The sequence below is a fragment of the Channa argus genome, chromosome 1, assembly GCF_033026475.1.
Source record: "Channa argus isolate prfri chromosome 1, Channa argus male v1.0, whole genome shotgun sequence".
NCBI lineage: Eukaryota > Metazoa > Chordata > Actinopteri > Anabantiformes > Channidae > Channa > Channa argus.
Window position 1 is genome coordinate 36,121,880 of NC_090197.1, and position 17,594 is coordinate 36,139,473.

General features: G+C 41.3%; 1 protein-coding gene across 4 annotated transcripts in view; it reads right to left on the reverse strand.

Moving 5' to 3' along the window:
• ccser2a (coiled-coil serine-rich protein 2a) overlaps window positions 1-17,262 on the reverse strand; it is a 48,017-nt gene extending 30,755 nt beyond the window's left edge. For 2 of the 4 annotated variants that reach the window (XM_067516522.1, XM_067516543.1), the window contains exons 1-3: window positions 16,736-17,262; window positions 3,994-5,489; window positions 3,705-3,916 (exon numbers count right to left, since the gene is read on the reverse strand). In XM_067516522.1, coding sequence (XP_067372623.1) covers window positions 3,705-3,916; window positions 3,994-5,446 — 1,665 coding nt within the window. In that variant the 5' untranslated portion in view covers window positions 5,447-5,489; window positions 16,736-17,262. The remainder of the gene's footprint in view (window positions 1-3,704; window positions 3,917-3,993; window positions 5,490-16,735) is intronic. The other 2 variants (XM_067516514.1, XM_067516532.1) reach the window with 2 other exon arrangements.
• Window positions 17,263-17,594: the final 332 nt, after the last annotated feature.

Below are 17,594 nucleotides of genomic sequence, written 5' to 3' on the forward strand. Positions count from 1 at the left end.
AAGCTTACTATAGAATTACAATTAGGGTATAATTAAAACAAATGACTTCTTTCTTTCTAAATGTGACCACTAAGTTCTTTTGAAGATGAAACCTGGATTACAACCATTTCTGGTGACAAGCTGATGCAATGCAATATAATCATCATGCAATACCTGTTTGATAAAGTTAATAACATGCTTGATAAGAATGTGCTGGTGGTTTTGAAATGTTGGGATCTGTTGTCTTATATCTAAGGTGTATCTTATAGTTGGAGCTAGTGTTTGCTGTAATTAACAATATGATGCAGTTCAATAGCACAGCCACAATAGGAATGTCAACCACTTAACACCGTTTAAACCAAAAACATTAAACTCCTGAGGTTAAATGTGGTGTAGATGTGTAGGGATATATAGATGTTGCTATTATTATGTCCACCCCCATGTCGGTAGCGCAAGGCATCAACCAACCTGCAAACACCGAATTTTTCAGCCTCAGCTCTTTACCTTATGCTATGCATTTATGATTTGGCATGAAAAATTTAAATTCTTATGCCGTTTAAAACATAAATGGTGCTCAGGTCTACTGATGTGGATGCACAGAGGCCGGGGACACATTAACAATCGCTGTGAGAAGTGGCCCTTCATTTCACAATGCCAATTCTGTAAAGCTGGTACTGTACCAAGCTGCATGGTGCATCATGGGAATGTTATTATAAGCTCAGGTAGCCCACTCGTTGATTTTGCACAGAGGCATATGAATGCAGATAGAACCATATATAGCCAGAAAAATACTGGCGCACACAAGCCATGAGCAGCAGCGCACACACATACACCGTGTTCACTGAAGGATGCACAGTGCCTCCAAGTGGATTGAGCACGTCACTGCAGTAGATGTGAACCTGCTAGAAGCTGAATATCTTATCCATTCTCTCATAGCAGCAATAAGTGGTAAACCAGTGCTGCAAGTACTAATTCCTCATTGGAAAGTAGATAACTATTTTCTTTTTGTTTAAAACCATGATAGCTTTGCCTTTTTATATGGCACCAAGAATGTGGTAATACCCTTCCATTTCTACTTCACCACAATCAAACTCAGAGCACAATCTTTCCACATACTTCACTTTCTGTGACACGACTAAGAATGGAGCTCTAATGGCTACCTCCTGCTGCAGATGACATTTCATTCAACAGTGTACATTTTCAGGTGCCTCAACGAAAACAGGATTTTATTCGTGGCCCTCTTCTCTTCATTACATAGGACTGTTTACTCCGCGCATAAGCAAAAAATTAGAGAGAGACAGACAAATGGAAATAGCAGAAAAAGAGGAGGGATGGAGCAAGCGCGGTGCATCCAATTACAGTAAGTGGGCTCGTTTCCTCTAATCAAAGCTCAGTTAAATATCTCAAAGGCAGATTCCCCATAGAGCTGATCTTTCACACATCAGCAGTCACTCACACTGTCTTTTTCTGGACCTACCCTTTTCCTTTTGGCACCCTTTTCCCCTCAGCTCCCACTCACTTATTAGCTAACATCAGACCTTTCCTTCTCTATCAGCAAGAACCATAACCTCTCTTTTCCCCTGGACAGAGGTTTGTACCTCGCTAAGAGAGGTCATTGCCCACTGGCTATGTTCAGAAAGAGCAGAGCTATACAGAGAAGAAGAATGGTCGTTTTCTTACAAGCTGCAAATATGCATTCAATCATTTCTCCAGATTTTTTTAGTGTTGCTCGGTTTTATTGTATTGGCCAAGGGCAGGGATGATGTCTGCAACTGATGCAATCACAGGCTCCATTTACACTCATGGGGGGAAAAAAAAACATCCTGCAGTTCAACACAAACTAGAGACCCCATAGCCGTTTTATTCCAGTGGAAGGGATCGGAATTGGATTTTGACTTTATACATCTCTCAAATCCAGCTTTTATATCCATTTTGCACCATTAGTTCAATTACAAAATTACACAATATCATCATGTATAACAATAACAGCCTTGTAGAACTGCGGGCGATTCTCTTGAAGAGCGTCTTGTATGCCCGAACACCGTATGATGCTCTGTGGCACCATCCGTAGATTATGGCTTTCCTAGCACTGATTAAAAACCTCTAATCAGTATTATAGTCTTTTCTAATGATGTAATTCTATAATTATATAGCATTGTTATGTGGAGTATTGTACAAATACCGTAAATTAGTAGTATCCGGGGTGTTAAAACACACACAGACACACTCCTTAAGACATGGTGAATGATGATACACATGGCTAAACAATGTGTGCTTGTACTGACACCAGAAATAAAACTCTCTCTTCTTTTTCCTATTGCTTTGGTAGCACTGGTGTTACAAATCCATTATTAAAATAGAGCCACACACTTTCAAGTAGTCAAGGCTTATGTCGACATAAAAGTAGTAAACACACAAAGCTTATTATACAATTCCTAATCCAGCTCATTTTAAGCTCTTTTTGCATTTCTGAGATCAGGTGCCTTGGTGCAGCAATACAAAGAACCAAAGCAAGGCCAGCCACACTATTAGCGTGCAGTTGGTGGCCAGTTCAGCATTTCTCTCAGGGTGAGAAAGGCCTTGGCATAAAATCTGTAGCAAGAGCTGGCAGAAAACTCAACACAATTTAGGTTTAGTTTTTACACATTGTTCTGCTCATTTAATCCATATTTATAAACAGGAAGGAGGAGTATTTTAAAAAAGGAACAAACTATGGAACGGACTAAGGCAGTACACCATGGTGTACTTGGTAATGGCCTCAGAGACACTGACCTGTGCCATGATATGCTTAATTATTGAGTCTCACCTTTTTAAGGGTAACTTTCATTGCAGCATGCATACAGCATGCACCAGAACATAACAACACAATTGAAAATGCCAGAACTTCAAAATGTGGCAAAAGAAATCTGTTGAGCATATAAACTGCAAGTTTATTACCCCATAGGAAAAAGATCTGTATATAACAGACACGATGTGTGTCCACAGGAATATGCATATCACCACAAATATTACAGGGATTTTCAGTTACTGTAAATACATGCAGTGTTGTTGAGGATTAAGTGGATTATATGCAAGACTGTACTGTATATTGTAGGCCAAGCTGTGTGTTGCAAACGTCAATGTAATAGTAAGTCCATATGGATATTGTACAGCAGAGTGCTCTTGATGTTTTACAACCTCTAGTTTTCTTTCTAACCTCACACAAGTATCAGTAAAAGCTGCAACATTTAATTGTTCTCTGAAGTTTTGCGGCGTATCAACGCTGAAGGATTTTACACCTACTCTACTCCTTTTGCTGCCTGACATATACTACAGAGATATCTGAAATAAAAGAAAGAGGATATGAGCAAGAATGAACCCTTGTTAGCGGAGCTCTTACACTCGTATCAGTTTAAACAACTGGGAAATTGTATCACATACAGAATCACATATTAGCACTAATTCTTTAATAGTAAGTGACTTATTTATCTTCAGCCCAGGATGTCTTTTTTTAGATGCTATCAATTTGTTTGCCTGAAGGATTTTCTTGAATTCTAGTGAATTTGAGATGTTACCATTTCTTCTCTTTTCCTCCTGAAACACAAAATAGCAGTGGGTAGAAGTAGAACCAGTGGCTACTTACAAAATCGAACAGATTTTAGAATTGAACAAATTAACAAATCTTTTTTTGTTTTGTTTTGATTTTTCTTTTACACATTTATTACAAAAGCTGGAAAAAGGCTCACCATGCTGTTGAGCTCTGAGTCATCATAGCTGTCTAATGGATGAGTCCCAGGTCCACCAAGGGGCTCAAAGCCTTCCTCGTCCCACAAATAGGTTCCACCAGAGCTGTTGGAGGGTGACAGATCCAGAGATGATGCCTGGGGGACATCACTCTGCTCTGGAGAGACCACCAGTGGTCCCTGGGAGTCCTGCATAGGGCTTTCTTTTTTATGTTCTGCAGAAAATATAAAGACAGGGCTAAAGAAATTAAAAAATAAACTGAATTATTCCCGTTTAAGCCAGTCGATTTACCTGCAAGATCTATAGCATCCCAGTCACCGGTTTCATTGAGCAAGCTGTGCTGGCTGGTTTGGGTAGTGCTGCCAGTTAGGCCAATGTCAGGCAGTTCCCCATCACTAAGAACATCTCCCACATTGTCCCACTCATCCAGAAAGTCTTCGCTGGTGTCACCCCTGTCCAGGGATGACACAGAAGATAAGGACATGTCCTCCAGAGTTTCACCTGCTGCCTGTTCAGAGCCCTGCTTATGCACATCACTTTCCCTTTCTTTTCCTCCTCCACCTGCAGAGCTTCTATCACTGTCACTGTGAGAGTCTGCATTTTCAGCATCACCAGCTGCCACAGTGTCTACTGCTATTCCTATTAGCCTTCCACACTCAGTTGCAGCTGAAGCTCTGACATCCCCCTTGACCCTGTCTGGAAACAGAGGTTTCTGGTGTTTGGCTTGCCCAGACCGAGCCAGCCTGAAGCCTAAAGACGCTCCAATGCTACCCAGTGGCTTGTTAAGCACACTGCTTGGAAGGAGAGGCTTCTTCAGAGTGGTGGGAGTAGAGGGTGCAGGAGGGACTGAGGACAAAGGCAGAGAGGAGGCAGCTGGATGATTTTTGCTATACTGAAGTGCTCCACCTGGAACTCCAAGGCTACAATTTAGGCCTTCGAGTCCTACACCCATTTTTCCATTGCTGAGGTTAGGAGGTTTGAGGAAACTACTACGAGGAGGCCGTAGCTGAGTGTTGGCCAGAGGCTTAGCTAGTTCCACAGCCCGGTTAAAGGAGAAGGACCGTGTCATATGCTGATCTGTGGGTGAGGAAATCTGCTTGAAGTGAGTGAAGCTGTTCGAACGCACCATGTCACCACTGTCAACTGCCAAAGTCTTCAGGCTGTCAGTGGATGGGGACAGGCTGTCTTGAGAGCTGCTTCTAGGAGAGCTATAGCCTAACTTTGGACGCAAAAGGCGGGATTCTGAACTTGTCCGAGCAGGAACAGTAAAGCCCTTATGGCCAATTTTAGGTACTCCATTCAGTGGGCTCTGGCCTAGCTTGGTCCCTACCTTGGGACTCACTTTTAAGGATTGCTTGGGTATGGCCTTGGGGCTGGAGGCAGCAACCATCAAAGTACCTGACCGCCTGATCCTGGGAGTCCCTGGAGGGCCGTTCTTCACCTCCTTTGCTAGTGAAGGAAGCAGTGTCAGAGTCTTGTCTTCACTTGTTTCCCCAGGAGTAGTGGGGGTGGTGGGGCCGGAGGCGGTTGTCCCCCCATCTTTCTTCCATTTCAAGGAAAAAGCAGAGGGATGGATCACACCATTTGGCCGTGTTTCTGGATGAGCAGTCTTAGCATCCTGAGTGGAGGTGGTTGGCTGCGTAGAACCATTGGACAAGGGGCTAGCGCCACTTGTCGAGGAGCGTCCACCGAACTTAGGCAGTCTGGATACCATAGCAGAGCTGATGAGTGCTTTTTCTTCCATTAGATGCCAACAAAGGCATAGGGGAGCATGGAATCACATACAACTGTGGAAGGAAATAGACAGAAAGACAGATTTCACATGGGACACTGACAACAACTGTCCTTCAAAAGTCAGCAGTAATGTTAACAGCTGAAGGTTTTCTGATAACACCTGAACCTAGTGATGTGAAGTAAAAATCAAGCCAGCACTGTACCTAACATCAATCCGGTCTTTACTTTGTTTAAATACAAAGTACTACACAATAAAACTTTCAATCAATCAATCTATACACTGTGTTTCATGTGTGTGTTGCTATATTCATACATTTTGTAATTGAGAAAATAGTTTGGTTTAAACTCTGCTATAATCGTACTATGGGGTCTATTCTTTCTTCATTTAAGGGTAGGTAAAGGTCAAACGCAGTTGAGGAACAAACTAACAAACAATTGCAGTCACACTCACCCACAAAAAATGTCCTCATTAGGGAGTACAATTATCTGCAACAGACGAATAATACAAAGGGTAGTGCCATCCACCTGCTGCAGTGCTTGCATGCGTCTCCTTTTCAAAGATCGCAGACTGTGAGGAGCATTAGGGATTAATCTGGCAGGCTTACGGGGTGACTGGAGACTTGTCACGGCAAGTCTGTCTTGATGCATTCACATGGCCACATGAGAGACATAAAAGCCAAATGAGTCTCTAAACAACTACACAGTTTAACAGCTACATATATCACATGCTCAATATGAAGAGTCTTTAATTAAACTGTTAGTACTTGTAAGTTTAATCAAAGCTGACTGCCAAAATGTAAACAACAACATGTATTACTTGTTATGATCTGTTTAAAACTAGGTAATTCACATTATCTTCCAAAATAAAGTAGTTAATGAAATTAATAGGCAAGTTTATAGAATAATGATTAATCTTTAATGTTTTTCCGCACAGGACATGACCTGTACTGTAGCTGGCACTATAGTCTTAGAGGATATGGCACCAGTGTGGCTGGCCAACAAAAAAAATGGGTAAATAGTCAGAGGAAACCAGAGCTGGGAAGGTGGCCAGCATGTTGTGAATAGTGAATGAAAAATGTACAGCACGTAACGCCAATGGAGGGGGCACAGTTTCCGTTCGCGCATTGTTAGATTCATTCATTTCCAATTAGCCATGTGAGTTGTTGTTAATGCACCTGTGTGTTACATCTATCTGTTTTGTGCCAGAACATTATGAATTGAATCGATCCAGATGGCTTATGTGGTTAACACCCAGTAAACCCCTCTGCATGAAGAATCAAGATGGGATTTACAAACTTACCTACTGTTGCATTATATTCATATTTACAATTAACAAACCGAGCTGTTACTTGGTTCAATGAGCGTAACTGCACAAGGCGCAAAGGCAGATACTGAAGCAATAATCCACTCAACTTTGGCAGGAGTGGGGGAGGTGTGTTGTGTTACATTAAGAGTCTCCTATTATGGGGGGAAAAAAAAAAACCTACAATGTCCCACATTCCCATGCACAGACACGTGTCTACAATCAAAGTGACACATTCACCACAGAAGTGTCTGTCTACACCATCATCCTAATCTGCTTTATAAACACAAATGGGTACAAACACAAATACACACAGTTACACTCACAAAATCAGGTCAGCATGTGCAAGGCCACAAAAGCCTACTCGCCCCAGGAAGGGGGTTATGACTGTGTGTCTGTGTCTATGTGTTCAATGGGTAGAATTAGATTAGGGTTTTTTGCAACTGTCAGTGGCCCCAGAACCTCTCAAATTTCATTCATGTCCAAAATGACACACTGCCCTTATACAACAACACCATCCTCTCACTCCTTACTCAGTCTAAATTTCAAATTCATACTAAGACAAACATAGCTAGTATGACCAATAAAAACAAAACAAAACACACCTATGTCAAAATATTCAATTGGAAATTTCCTACATGGAAAAAAATAACATAAAAATGTAAATATGCCACCATAAACTGCATTTGCTCTAATAGAAAAATCAGCAACACAAATACACAGCCCATGCTAGAGCTGGAAATGGCTGATATACCAGAATTAAACAAATGGGTATCAACATTTCACTACTGATTCCAAAAGCAGTGCTGTTTACGTCACCTGCAGAAAATTCATTTTAAATGTATTTGAACAAAAAAGCTGTACAGCGCTACAGACACAAAGTGGTTGACACCCATCTCTATTTCCCAAAACTAGTGCAAGGACGCAGGTCAGCTGAGAACCACAAACAAATAAACAGCATCCCGACTGACTGACACACATTCAGAGTGGGGCGGCAAATCGTGGAGACCATCTGTCAAATGTTCATATGTGAAGGCTTGCCCCACCCCCACGGCTGCAGTGCTGTAAATAAATATCCCAGAGCACCACTAACATCAAGTACAAGGTCTGAACCAGACCACAGTTTCTGGTCTGGATCCTACACTGAACCGACAGCTTGTGAACAATAAAAAACTGTTGTCTCTCGTTATCTCAGAACCTCACCATATGCATTTTGTCTGTGATATGGAATAGATGAACAGCATCGACTGACATCCAATAACACCTTATGCATGTGTGGTTTTCCTTAGGTTTTCACCAAGCGAGAAGGGCACAGAGAAGAGTAACAGAAAAAGATCGATATTGTTAGAGTTAAAATGGGGAAGAGTGACAAGACAATAGACAGGTTTTTCCAACAGAGAAAGCTAGAGCTCAGACTAAGCAGCGATTCTTGTGTATGAAATGAGTAGGAAAGGGAGGTGACATCTTTTCTTACTCTTTGTCTTACAGGGAATGGGAGCTTACATTGTGTCTACCACTGAGGCCATTTGGTCCTACTTCATTTCTCACTCAGAGGACATCCACGTCGAGAGCACATGACAGAGATGCAGGAAGGCTGAAAAAAATCGGATCTGTTGGAGTTAGGTCATTCATTACTCTTCTGGCAATGCTTCTACTTTGTGCACTGCACACACACACAGTAAGGAGAGGCATTCTTTAGGAGTAACAGGATGGATGCAGATAGGATGCGACAGCCCGAGGGCTATGATCTATTGGGTCATTGGGGCTACGCATGAATGGAGGTGCTCTACTATACACAGTAAATCCCCTATCCTGCCGTTTATCCCTGTCTGTCCCCATCTACCAGTGCTCATAGCTCCCCATCACTGCAAACCTGCAGCACCATCTCTCAACACAGCAGCATGTCAGGCAACATCCATCTTTTCTCTTACCTTTACTTTAGAAAAAGGATGGATTTTATTTGACTTTATACTGATTGTGGAAACAGAGAGATATGGTGTGAAGGGAACTGATGGGATTCATACATAGTTCTGTCTTTTTGTATATAGAGGCCTTATAAGCTATTGTTAATATTTTTGCTATACTATTTTAGTAAGATTTGGTATAATCTAAAAAAAACAGCAAATTAATATATTTTTAAAGATAACACCGTGAATCTAACAGTAGTAGTTTTTCATAGCAGCTACTGATGAGCTGTATAGTGCATATTACTTCATTATACCCTTAAAAGATTCTAATTGCAAAGATGCTTTAACCACATTAAAATCTGTGGCTTCAGCTTTTATTTTCATAATGGTAGCTTAACCATTTCCTGTGCTGAGCAACTAGCAGCTCTAACCACAGTGGCATCATGTGTTTTTGTAAAGGCAAAGGTTAAAAAAAAAAAAAACAAATGCAAAATAAACGTAACTTCAGCAAGACCTAACAAGCAAAGCACATGGACAGTTGTTAAACTGCATAATGAAGACAACTAAAAAGGGAAGATATGCTGTGGAAAACAGGGAAGGAGGTACAAGAAAGGAATGAGTGGAGAGAGCAAGAAAAATTGTAATCTCATTTTTGGCAACTGCGTTGTCGGTGTAATGAGGAAAACAGCTGCAATTTGCAACTCTTCTGTTCTATCCTTCTTCTGGCTATATCTTCCTGTCCTCATTGTGCAGCACCGATCAATATGGATCCATAGTTACAGAACTGTCTGAAAAGCCTAACATGGTGCACACACTCTCAGAACAGTTTCAGTCAGCGAAGACTTAAATTCAAGGACTTACCATAATCTACAGAGGAAGAGATGCAATATATTAAATAAACATACTGTAGGCATAAGTAACTGATCAAAGAATGGATAAATAGAAACGGTGGAATGCAAATGCAGTATATTGAGAGTCCAGTGTCTCAGTAGAGTCATAAGTAGAAAGAGTCATCTAGAAAGGGTTGTAGAGGGTCATAGCTTTCTCCCTAAAGAGATTTACAGAGTGGCATTAGAGCAGGCTAATAGAATGAGACAGGGATGAAAGCAACACTGACGCTTGGCTAATGTGTATTGAGTGAAAGCAATACTGGGCCGAGCTGCACTGATGCTAAGTGATACTAGGCCAATGAGACAGCACAGAGAGCTTGGTAATGCTGCTCACTAACTAAGGTAGATCAGATGACAGAGGAAAAACATGGAAAAAGTTATGCCTTGGCTACCAGCTACTACTGTGTGCGCACACTGCATGTTGTAGCTACTCAACCACCAGAAGCACAGACAGGCACAAAACTACATCACAGAAATCCATCTTCAGGATTCTTTTTTGCTCATAAAAAGTAGATTTGAAAATATTACCTTATCTCTAAAGTGGAATCCTTATATCCCAGAGTCAGTCATTAAGATAAGAATCACTCTGCACATTTTTTCATTTACCATCTAAACTGAAAGTGCCGTAGCGCAAAAAGAGCCCTGCAAACAGGAAGACACTCTTCAGAGGTTGATCTGTCTGCAGTTTGGCTGTTCCTGTGTGTGTGTGTGTATGTTTGTGTGTGTGTGTGCATGTGTGTGTGTACTGATGGGTGTGTGGGTGGAGAGAACACAGCCTTTATGGGTGAGTTTAATATTTCATAGGGCATCTTTTAGGAGCCCCACCCAGTGTGCTGCCAGAGGGGAGTAACTAAAACATTACAAAAAGAGATTTTTATGCAAAAATGACCATTTGCAGCAATAAATTCTAATCATCAATAAACTGGTGTTAAGTCTAAAGACTAAAGCCTAAAGTTCCTGACGTAAGAAATGTATCTACTAACACAAATAGCAATTTTCAGTGTGTATGCTGCTGCCCTATAATGTCATGAGATCACCAGAGGGGATAATAAAGAAAACCGATCCTACGTAGCGCTCATTGCTCATGAAAAAGTGACTCTTTTTGTGTGCCGTTCTCTTTGAGATTCAGTGTAAATTCAATTTCCCATACTCATTTCATGGCTGACAGCATACTGGTTCCAGTCAGTCAACCATTTTCTGCTAAGTGCCTGCAGTAAAAGCACACAACCACTGCCAGCTCCTCATTACAGTGTGTCCTGTTTATAAGTGTCTGTGATGATAAATGACAGCACAGGGTCTGACCAAACCCACAGTACATTAGCAGCACAACTAAAGGCTAAAGTGGAGGGTTTCTACAAACTAATTAAGCTTCTACAGTGTTTCATGTGGTGCCTCTATAAAACAAATTAAATTCACCTAATTCTACATCCACAACATTTCTTTTTCTCAAAGTGGACAATTTGACAGCTCCATAAATGGATGATAATGAAAAGAAAGCCTTTTTGCATTTTGGTATTGCCACATTAATCTAGGATACATGCGCAGAACCCAGATACTGAACGTCATGAGTCACACTAGTCACGACACAGAAATGCCCTTTAAAAAGTCCTCACCATCTGACCTGACTCATCCACAAGAATCTGTGATCCTGAGCAGCAGACACCTTAGTGGGACTTGTAAATGTCATTATTATATCACCATCATCATCGCATAGCAGGCCAGATGTACGGACTGTATGTGTTTGGCATGCATAGACAGACAGGTCGCTTCTGCTACCATACTCATATATAACTATCACTTATACCACACAGTGAGAAGTCTGCAGTTTGTTCGACAGCCCCATTTAATCCTCACCTTTCGATTGGCCACAAGGGCAGGAAAGGCTGATAAGTGTCAACAGGCAACAGCACAGGTGTCAATCATTGTCAGCTTAGTCATTAGAGTCATTTATGTAGATCGGGGTTAAAGGCAGGGCCGACAGCAGCTCAAAGTCGACTTCTCTGAGTGAAGAATAATCAAACGTCTCAGAAACTACAGTCACGTTATTGATTGAAGACACAAATTCAACCATGAAGAACTACAATATACCTCCCAGCTGCCAACAAGGAACTAATATATTCTGAATGTCACTGGACCCTAGATTTTGCAAGAAATGTGATATATAGATATGGGGCATTGCCAGAAAGTGAAGCAAGTGACTTTAGTAGAATAAGACGGTCAAACGTTTTGTAGTAAAATACATAACTTTGTGTTTTAATCAGTTTATATAGGCATAACCTTCCTAAGCATCTTTTGTTGGGATCAATTCACAAAACCCCGTACTTAGAGACTAGTGAAACACTATGCTTAAATTACCAAAGGTAGCTTATTGATGTTAACAGGACACTAGCGAACTTACACTGACTCTTTTCAATGAGCTGGGCTTACAAGTTCTGGTGCTGGTCAACAAACCGCAAAAGTAAGATACAAGTGGCTGAGAGCATAACAGAAATTCAAGGTGGGGTGTCGGTTCTCATTGGCATCATGAGTCCAAACAGCCCTTTCATGTAACGGGGAACAAATTTAATTTAAATATATAAACATAAAATCACTGCTCAATCTGGCCCCCAAAAGTGAAAAAAAAAATCACCTTTGTTGCTACTTCATATCTAAAAATTTGCAGCATTAGCATTTAGAGTCACCAGTTTTGGACTGTGGGAGGAAACCTGAATGCCACAGAGAAAACCACACAAGCACTGGGACAATATGCAAACTCCAAAGCATGCCATCTCACTTAAATTTCATGTTTAATCATACAAACTGCAGCCTTGAGCACAGACTGTGCTCTGTTTTTAAAGCACCTTAAGTGACACACACACACACACACACACACAGACACACTTTTACCGTCACTAGCATCGAATGCCACACATACTGAATTATTGGTGGTAATTTCACCTACTGTCTATTCACTAAAGTTTGAGATGACATCAGTGTCTCTGCAGCATCAGTGCCTTCTGGACGTGCAAGTTCGTTTGAAACATCTCGCCCTTACCGCGCCGCAGCACGAGTTTGTGGTTGGGTTGTGACCTATACCAGCACTGACTCACTCCTTATCACATCAAACAGGCCTGAGAAGTAAAGGATGAGGGATGTGACTTTAATTCACACAAAATCTGAGCTCTGAATATAAAACACAGCCTACACATTAAGCTTTTATTAGGTTGTGTTCCTGATGGATTTATCCACTGAGAACGGAAAATGCACTATGAGGTCAAGTTCCTCTCTGCCCATCTTCCTTCCTTTCCACTCACTCTTGGCAAACGCAAAACCCAAACTCTACTATTTTCTTAGACAACATATTTTTGTAGAGTAACAAACAAACAGTCTTGCGTGAGGGCAGGGAGAACAAGGCATTCTCAGATTACATCAAATCCGCCCACTGTCGGTGGCTTCTGTCCATCCAATGCTGTGCCTTTGTGCCAGCTTTTCAGAGGGTTAAGGACTAATAGGTCAGCTGATGAAATTAGATGGGACCCTATCCAAAAGACTGATTGATTGATTTCAACACAGAAATCCTCCACAGCACATTGAAATCCAATATGTTGTGTTGTTAGATGTTGCTGTAGTTGGTCCTGGCATGCAAACTCAATTTTTAAATACCAGCCTAAAGTCTGAGCAGGTGACTGCAGTGAACATTTGATTTTGCCAAACCCTGAGCGATCAGTAAAAATGCTAGAAAAGTCTCACAACGTCTCAGCCATCAGATCCAAAACTGAAATTTCACAAGTGTCACAAAAATGTACCTGAATAATATGGGCCAAATGAAGTGTTTCTCTGGATGAAACTGACATTTTTAGGAGTGACAATTGTGTGCCAAAGGGTGAACCATTCAGTTCCAAAAAGAGGCAATGAGCCAAATTAAACTATTACAATAACATGCACCGAATGCACTCAGAGGCCTTTATTAACCTTGTATGTACGGCTCTGTAACCAAACCATCAATAACATCCGAAAATAAAGCGTATCTTTGAACAGATGCAAATTACATCAAGTCACATATGCTGATGACTCAGTGCAAATAAGCTAAAAGCAAACTTTCAACATCATAACGCATCACAGCCTCCAGCGCATTGAGCAGCCATGTCCAATGTCCAAGGCTATAAAGGCTGTAATATAACATGACTAAAAAAGGCCTTGAAGGATTTCTGCATGAGTCTTAAATGTTTGAGACAGAAAAACCCTCCGTTGTGGTACAGTTCAACACAGATACATTACCTGAAGCTGAGGAGACATGGAGGAACTGGATATAGCCTTGGAGATTAAAATATATTGTATGTCTTGAATTGACGTGAGCTGACACGCAGGCAAGCGCAGCCACCTGGGGAGGCACATAATGAATATGCTGTGGTTCTGCTTTCAATAAAGGACTCAGAAAATGAATTTGTGACGCAATCGCCAACTTTTATTTGCATGAGCATGCACAGATGATCATTTTCTCTATTCGTTTCTGCTTAAAGGCCGTGCATGATCGCGCAGGTGGTTTTCATATCATAGCTAATTAGGCCTCTGTCAAACGAGCACCGTCTGAACAAGCCCACACAGTCCAGAAAAGAAGTCTAATCAAGCAGAGTGAAAATACTTGTGTGTGTCTAGGAGCTTTACATCATAAAAGTTTCACTTTCTCAGTTAAGTATGCTTAGATGCTATATACAGTATGAAGATATGCTGTGTGAGTTCTATAATACACACAGTAAAACAAAGTTTCAATACATATATATAATTTTCTAGTAGAAAATCAATAGTACTACACTTTTAGAGGGGATCTGGACACCGAAAAGCACTAGTGCAAATAATAAAATAAATAATGGCTAAATTCCATGTAGTAGTTTCAGGGTCCAGGCCCATTGCACGCTAGCTCACTGTCACAACGTGCAGATACATCTGAAGAAAGGACGGCCTTTGGTAAAGTCAGTAACAGCTTTACCCGTAATGACAAGTCAAAGTGTCTATGATAAAACAGCTCTATTCCAGGTTGAGTCAAAGATTTCTTGCATTTCAATAACTGCCCATTGTACCTTGACAGTAAAAGGCATCATCAAGCCAATAATACAAGATATGCGCTGCTACCACCCTGCACTATGTTCACAGCTGTGTAAACAGAGGGACTCTTCCAGTGATAAAAAAAAGGCATTCAACCCTATACATACAATTTTATTACTTAGTACAGAATAGTTCAACAACAGAATAGAAAACATTAGTTGTAAATAGGCTACAATATATCATACATATAGTTGGGTGCAAAACTTTACACCCAACTATATGAGCTAATACAATTGTTCTTTCATCAGAATTAATTTGCTTTATTAATTTATCGAGGCATTTAACTTTTGCACTGATGTAATTTTCTTTTTTAGTGTGTGTGTGTGTGTGTGTGTGTGTGTGTGTGTGTGTGTGTGTGTGTGTGTGTGTGTGTGTGTATTAAAAACACTGTCATATGTACTTTATGTCACAGTACTTCATGGCACACATGGCCTTCCATATGTCAGGGCTCATGGTTGTGTATTTAACTCTTCCTCTAAAAAGGACTCGCTGTACTCAACAATTCCAAAAGACATTTTCGCTTCACACTCTTATGAATTTTCGACACTGTGTCAGTGTATCTGAGATCCTGTGTATACACTTGTGCTGAGTTATTCCAAGCCTTTAAACATCTGTGGTCTTACCGAGGGAACGACAGAACTGATAAGCATGGCTAAGTATAGCTCTAATGATAGGCCACGTACAGAGAGCGAAGAGGGCACAGAGGATAAGAGAAAAGTCAAAGTCAAACCAAGTGGCTCTGAGCAAAACACACACATGAAAACATGCACAAAACTACAAGTGCAATGTGTTATCACTGAATGACCATCTCGAGGCATTTTCAGTACTCAGCTATTATAACTCCCACTGAATCAGGACTATAGTCAGGAGGGTGGAGCACATAAAAAAAGAAGAGAGAAAAAAAATCTTTAGAGGGAGACACGCCATGCTCGTTTTGTTCCGGTGAATGAGATCAGTAAGTAAAGGCAATACAATACTTACAAAGGAAAGGATAACTAAATGGAGAATAATTGCCCCCTTTTGCATCATATGAGCAGCTGTTGGGCTCAAGCTTGCATTTCCTGGGAGCTACAGTTTCTTGGAATGATTGCTATGCGCAGGGTAATGTGTATAATGTGTGTCATCGTGCATAGCTAGACACTGATAACACAGACACTGATGGTTTGAGCAGGCATGAAGTAAAGGAAGATGACAGACATTCACACACTCAGAGCCTGGAAACCCCCCTCCAATAATAAACTTCAGTATGGGGGGTCTTTAGTAGGCAGATGCTCAGTGAGACATGCAGCTGTTGTTGGGGGAGGAAGGCATCACATAGGTGCCTCGAAAAAGATGCAAATATGCAGTGTGTGTGTGTGTGTGTGTGTGTGTGTGTGTAAGTAAAAGTAACCCCAAATTGACACCATGACTCTTTGCAGTGTCTAGACTGTCAGATGACAAACAAACATACACACAGACACAGATATGAGACTTGACTGACAGCAACTTCAGCCGTGGTATAAAAAGATGAATATGTGACGCTGCGCTGCACGAAATTAAAGCCTTGCTTGAAAGGGAACTGGATCTAACTTTATGACATGAGCAGAGCATGAAGATGTGTGAGTCATCTTCAGTTATGCTGTCATCCAGACATGTACACAAGAAACACACACTTCAGTTCACAAAACAAGTATAAACTATGGAGCCACAGAGACATGTCATGCAGCACTCCTCCTCCTCCTCCTCCTCCTCCAATGGGTTGGATTACTCCAACTTAACAGAAAAAGGCCAAATTATATAATTATATTATCTAATTAGTAACTTTTAAATGGCTCTTAGATAAAGGCCTGTCTATGCTCACTTATGGTGAATGAGTGAATGTGGCAGCAAATGTTATGACGCTCACAATGTGACTGACATATTAGTAAACATGGCCTGTTGTGCCTCACTGGGCAGCACAAAGGGAGACCACAGACAGAAAACCTCAGCCATAGATCCTTAGGAGCGGGGGTCTCCTTCGTGTTCTTTACAACCAATCAGAGAGAGATTTAAAAAGACAATGCTTTGAACAAAGTTGAACAGTTTTTTTTAGCATTTCACACTCATAGCAGGACTTATGAACATATGACTGCACTTACCTAAAATATGCTGTTAACAGCATATTCACACACTTATGCTCAGCTGCCTCAGCTTGTCAATAACAGCACGTTGAGAAGTGCGCGGCGTTTACTGTTTGCAGACCGTGATAAGCACTGACGAAGTTAAGAGTTTAATTAATTCCCGCTCGGCTCTGCGGGCTACCAAGCAGATCAACTCTGCCGAGTCCTGCACTGCTGCCCGGGAAAGAAACAAAGCAAAAACTAATGTTGGGAATTCCTCGCTTTTCCATCATGCGCTTCCAGCTTAACGTTGAAGACAGACTGGAGCTGCTGTATCACTATGCTGTGAGTTTAGTTTCACTGACAGTGTCAACAACAGCGACTAACTGGAAACTGGAATCCGACTGGAAATGACGGTCCCTGTTAAGCGCAAGCCAACAAAATCCAGCAGTAGACATGATGTGGAATCTGCATGCAAAACACTATATAAGCCTAGCAGGACGCCACAAGCCAGGCTACAGACCGACTTCCCTAAAAGCACTTCATCATTCCGACATCCTCCTCCCGCGTCCAGCTGGGCGGAGCGCGGAGATGTCACCTGGGTCTCAAAGGGCGACCCCGCATGTTAATCTGCGAGTACTGCATCAGCGGGACCTGCTCTATTTTGGATGTTGTCGGAATACTAGAAAATTCGATTAGTCGTATGTTTTCATTTAAGCTTATTTCACCAAAGGCTAAATCGTTTGTAAACTCCAAAATATGCTTCAGGCTGACGCATGGAGTAGCGCGCAGGTGTGTGGTGATACTCTATAGGCTCAAATATTAAGGCTTGCGTTCATGTGGATTCACAGGCTTATATTTAGTATTAGCCGCTAGAGGCACTAATTGAGAGCTATGC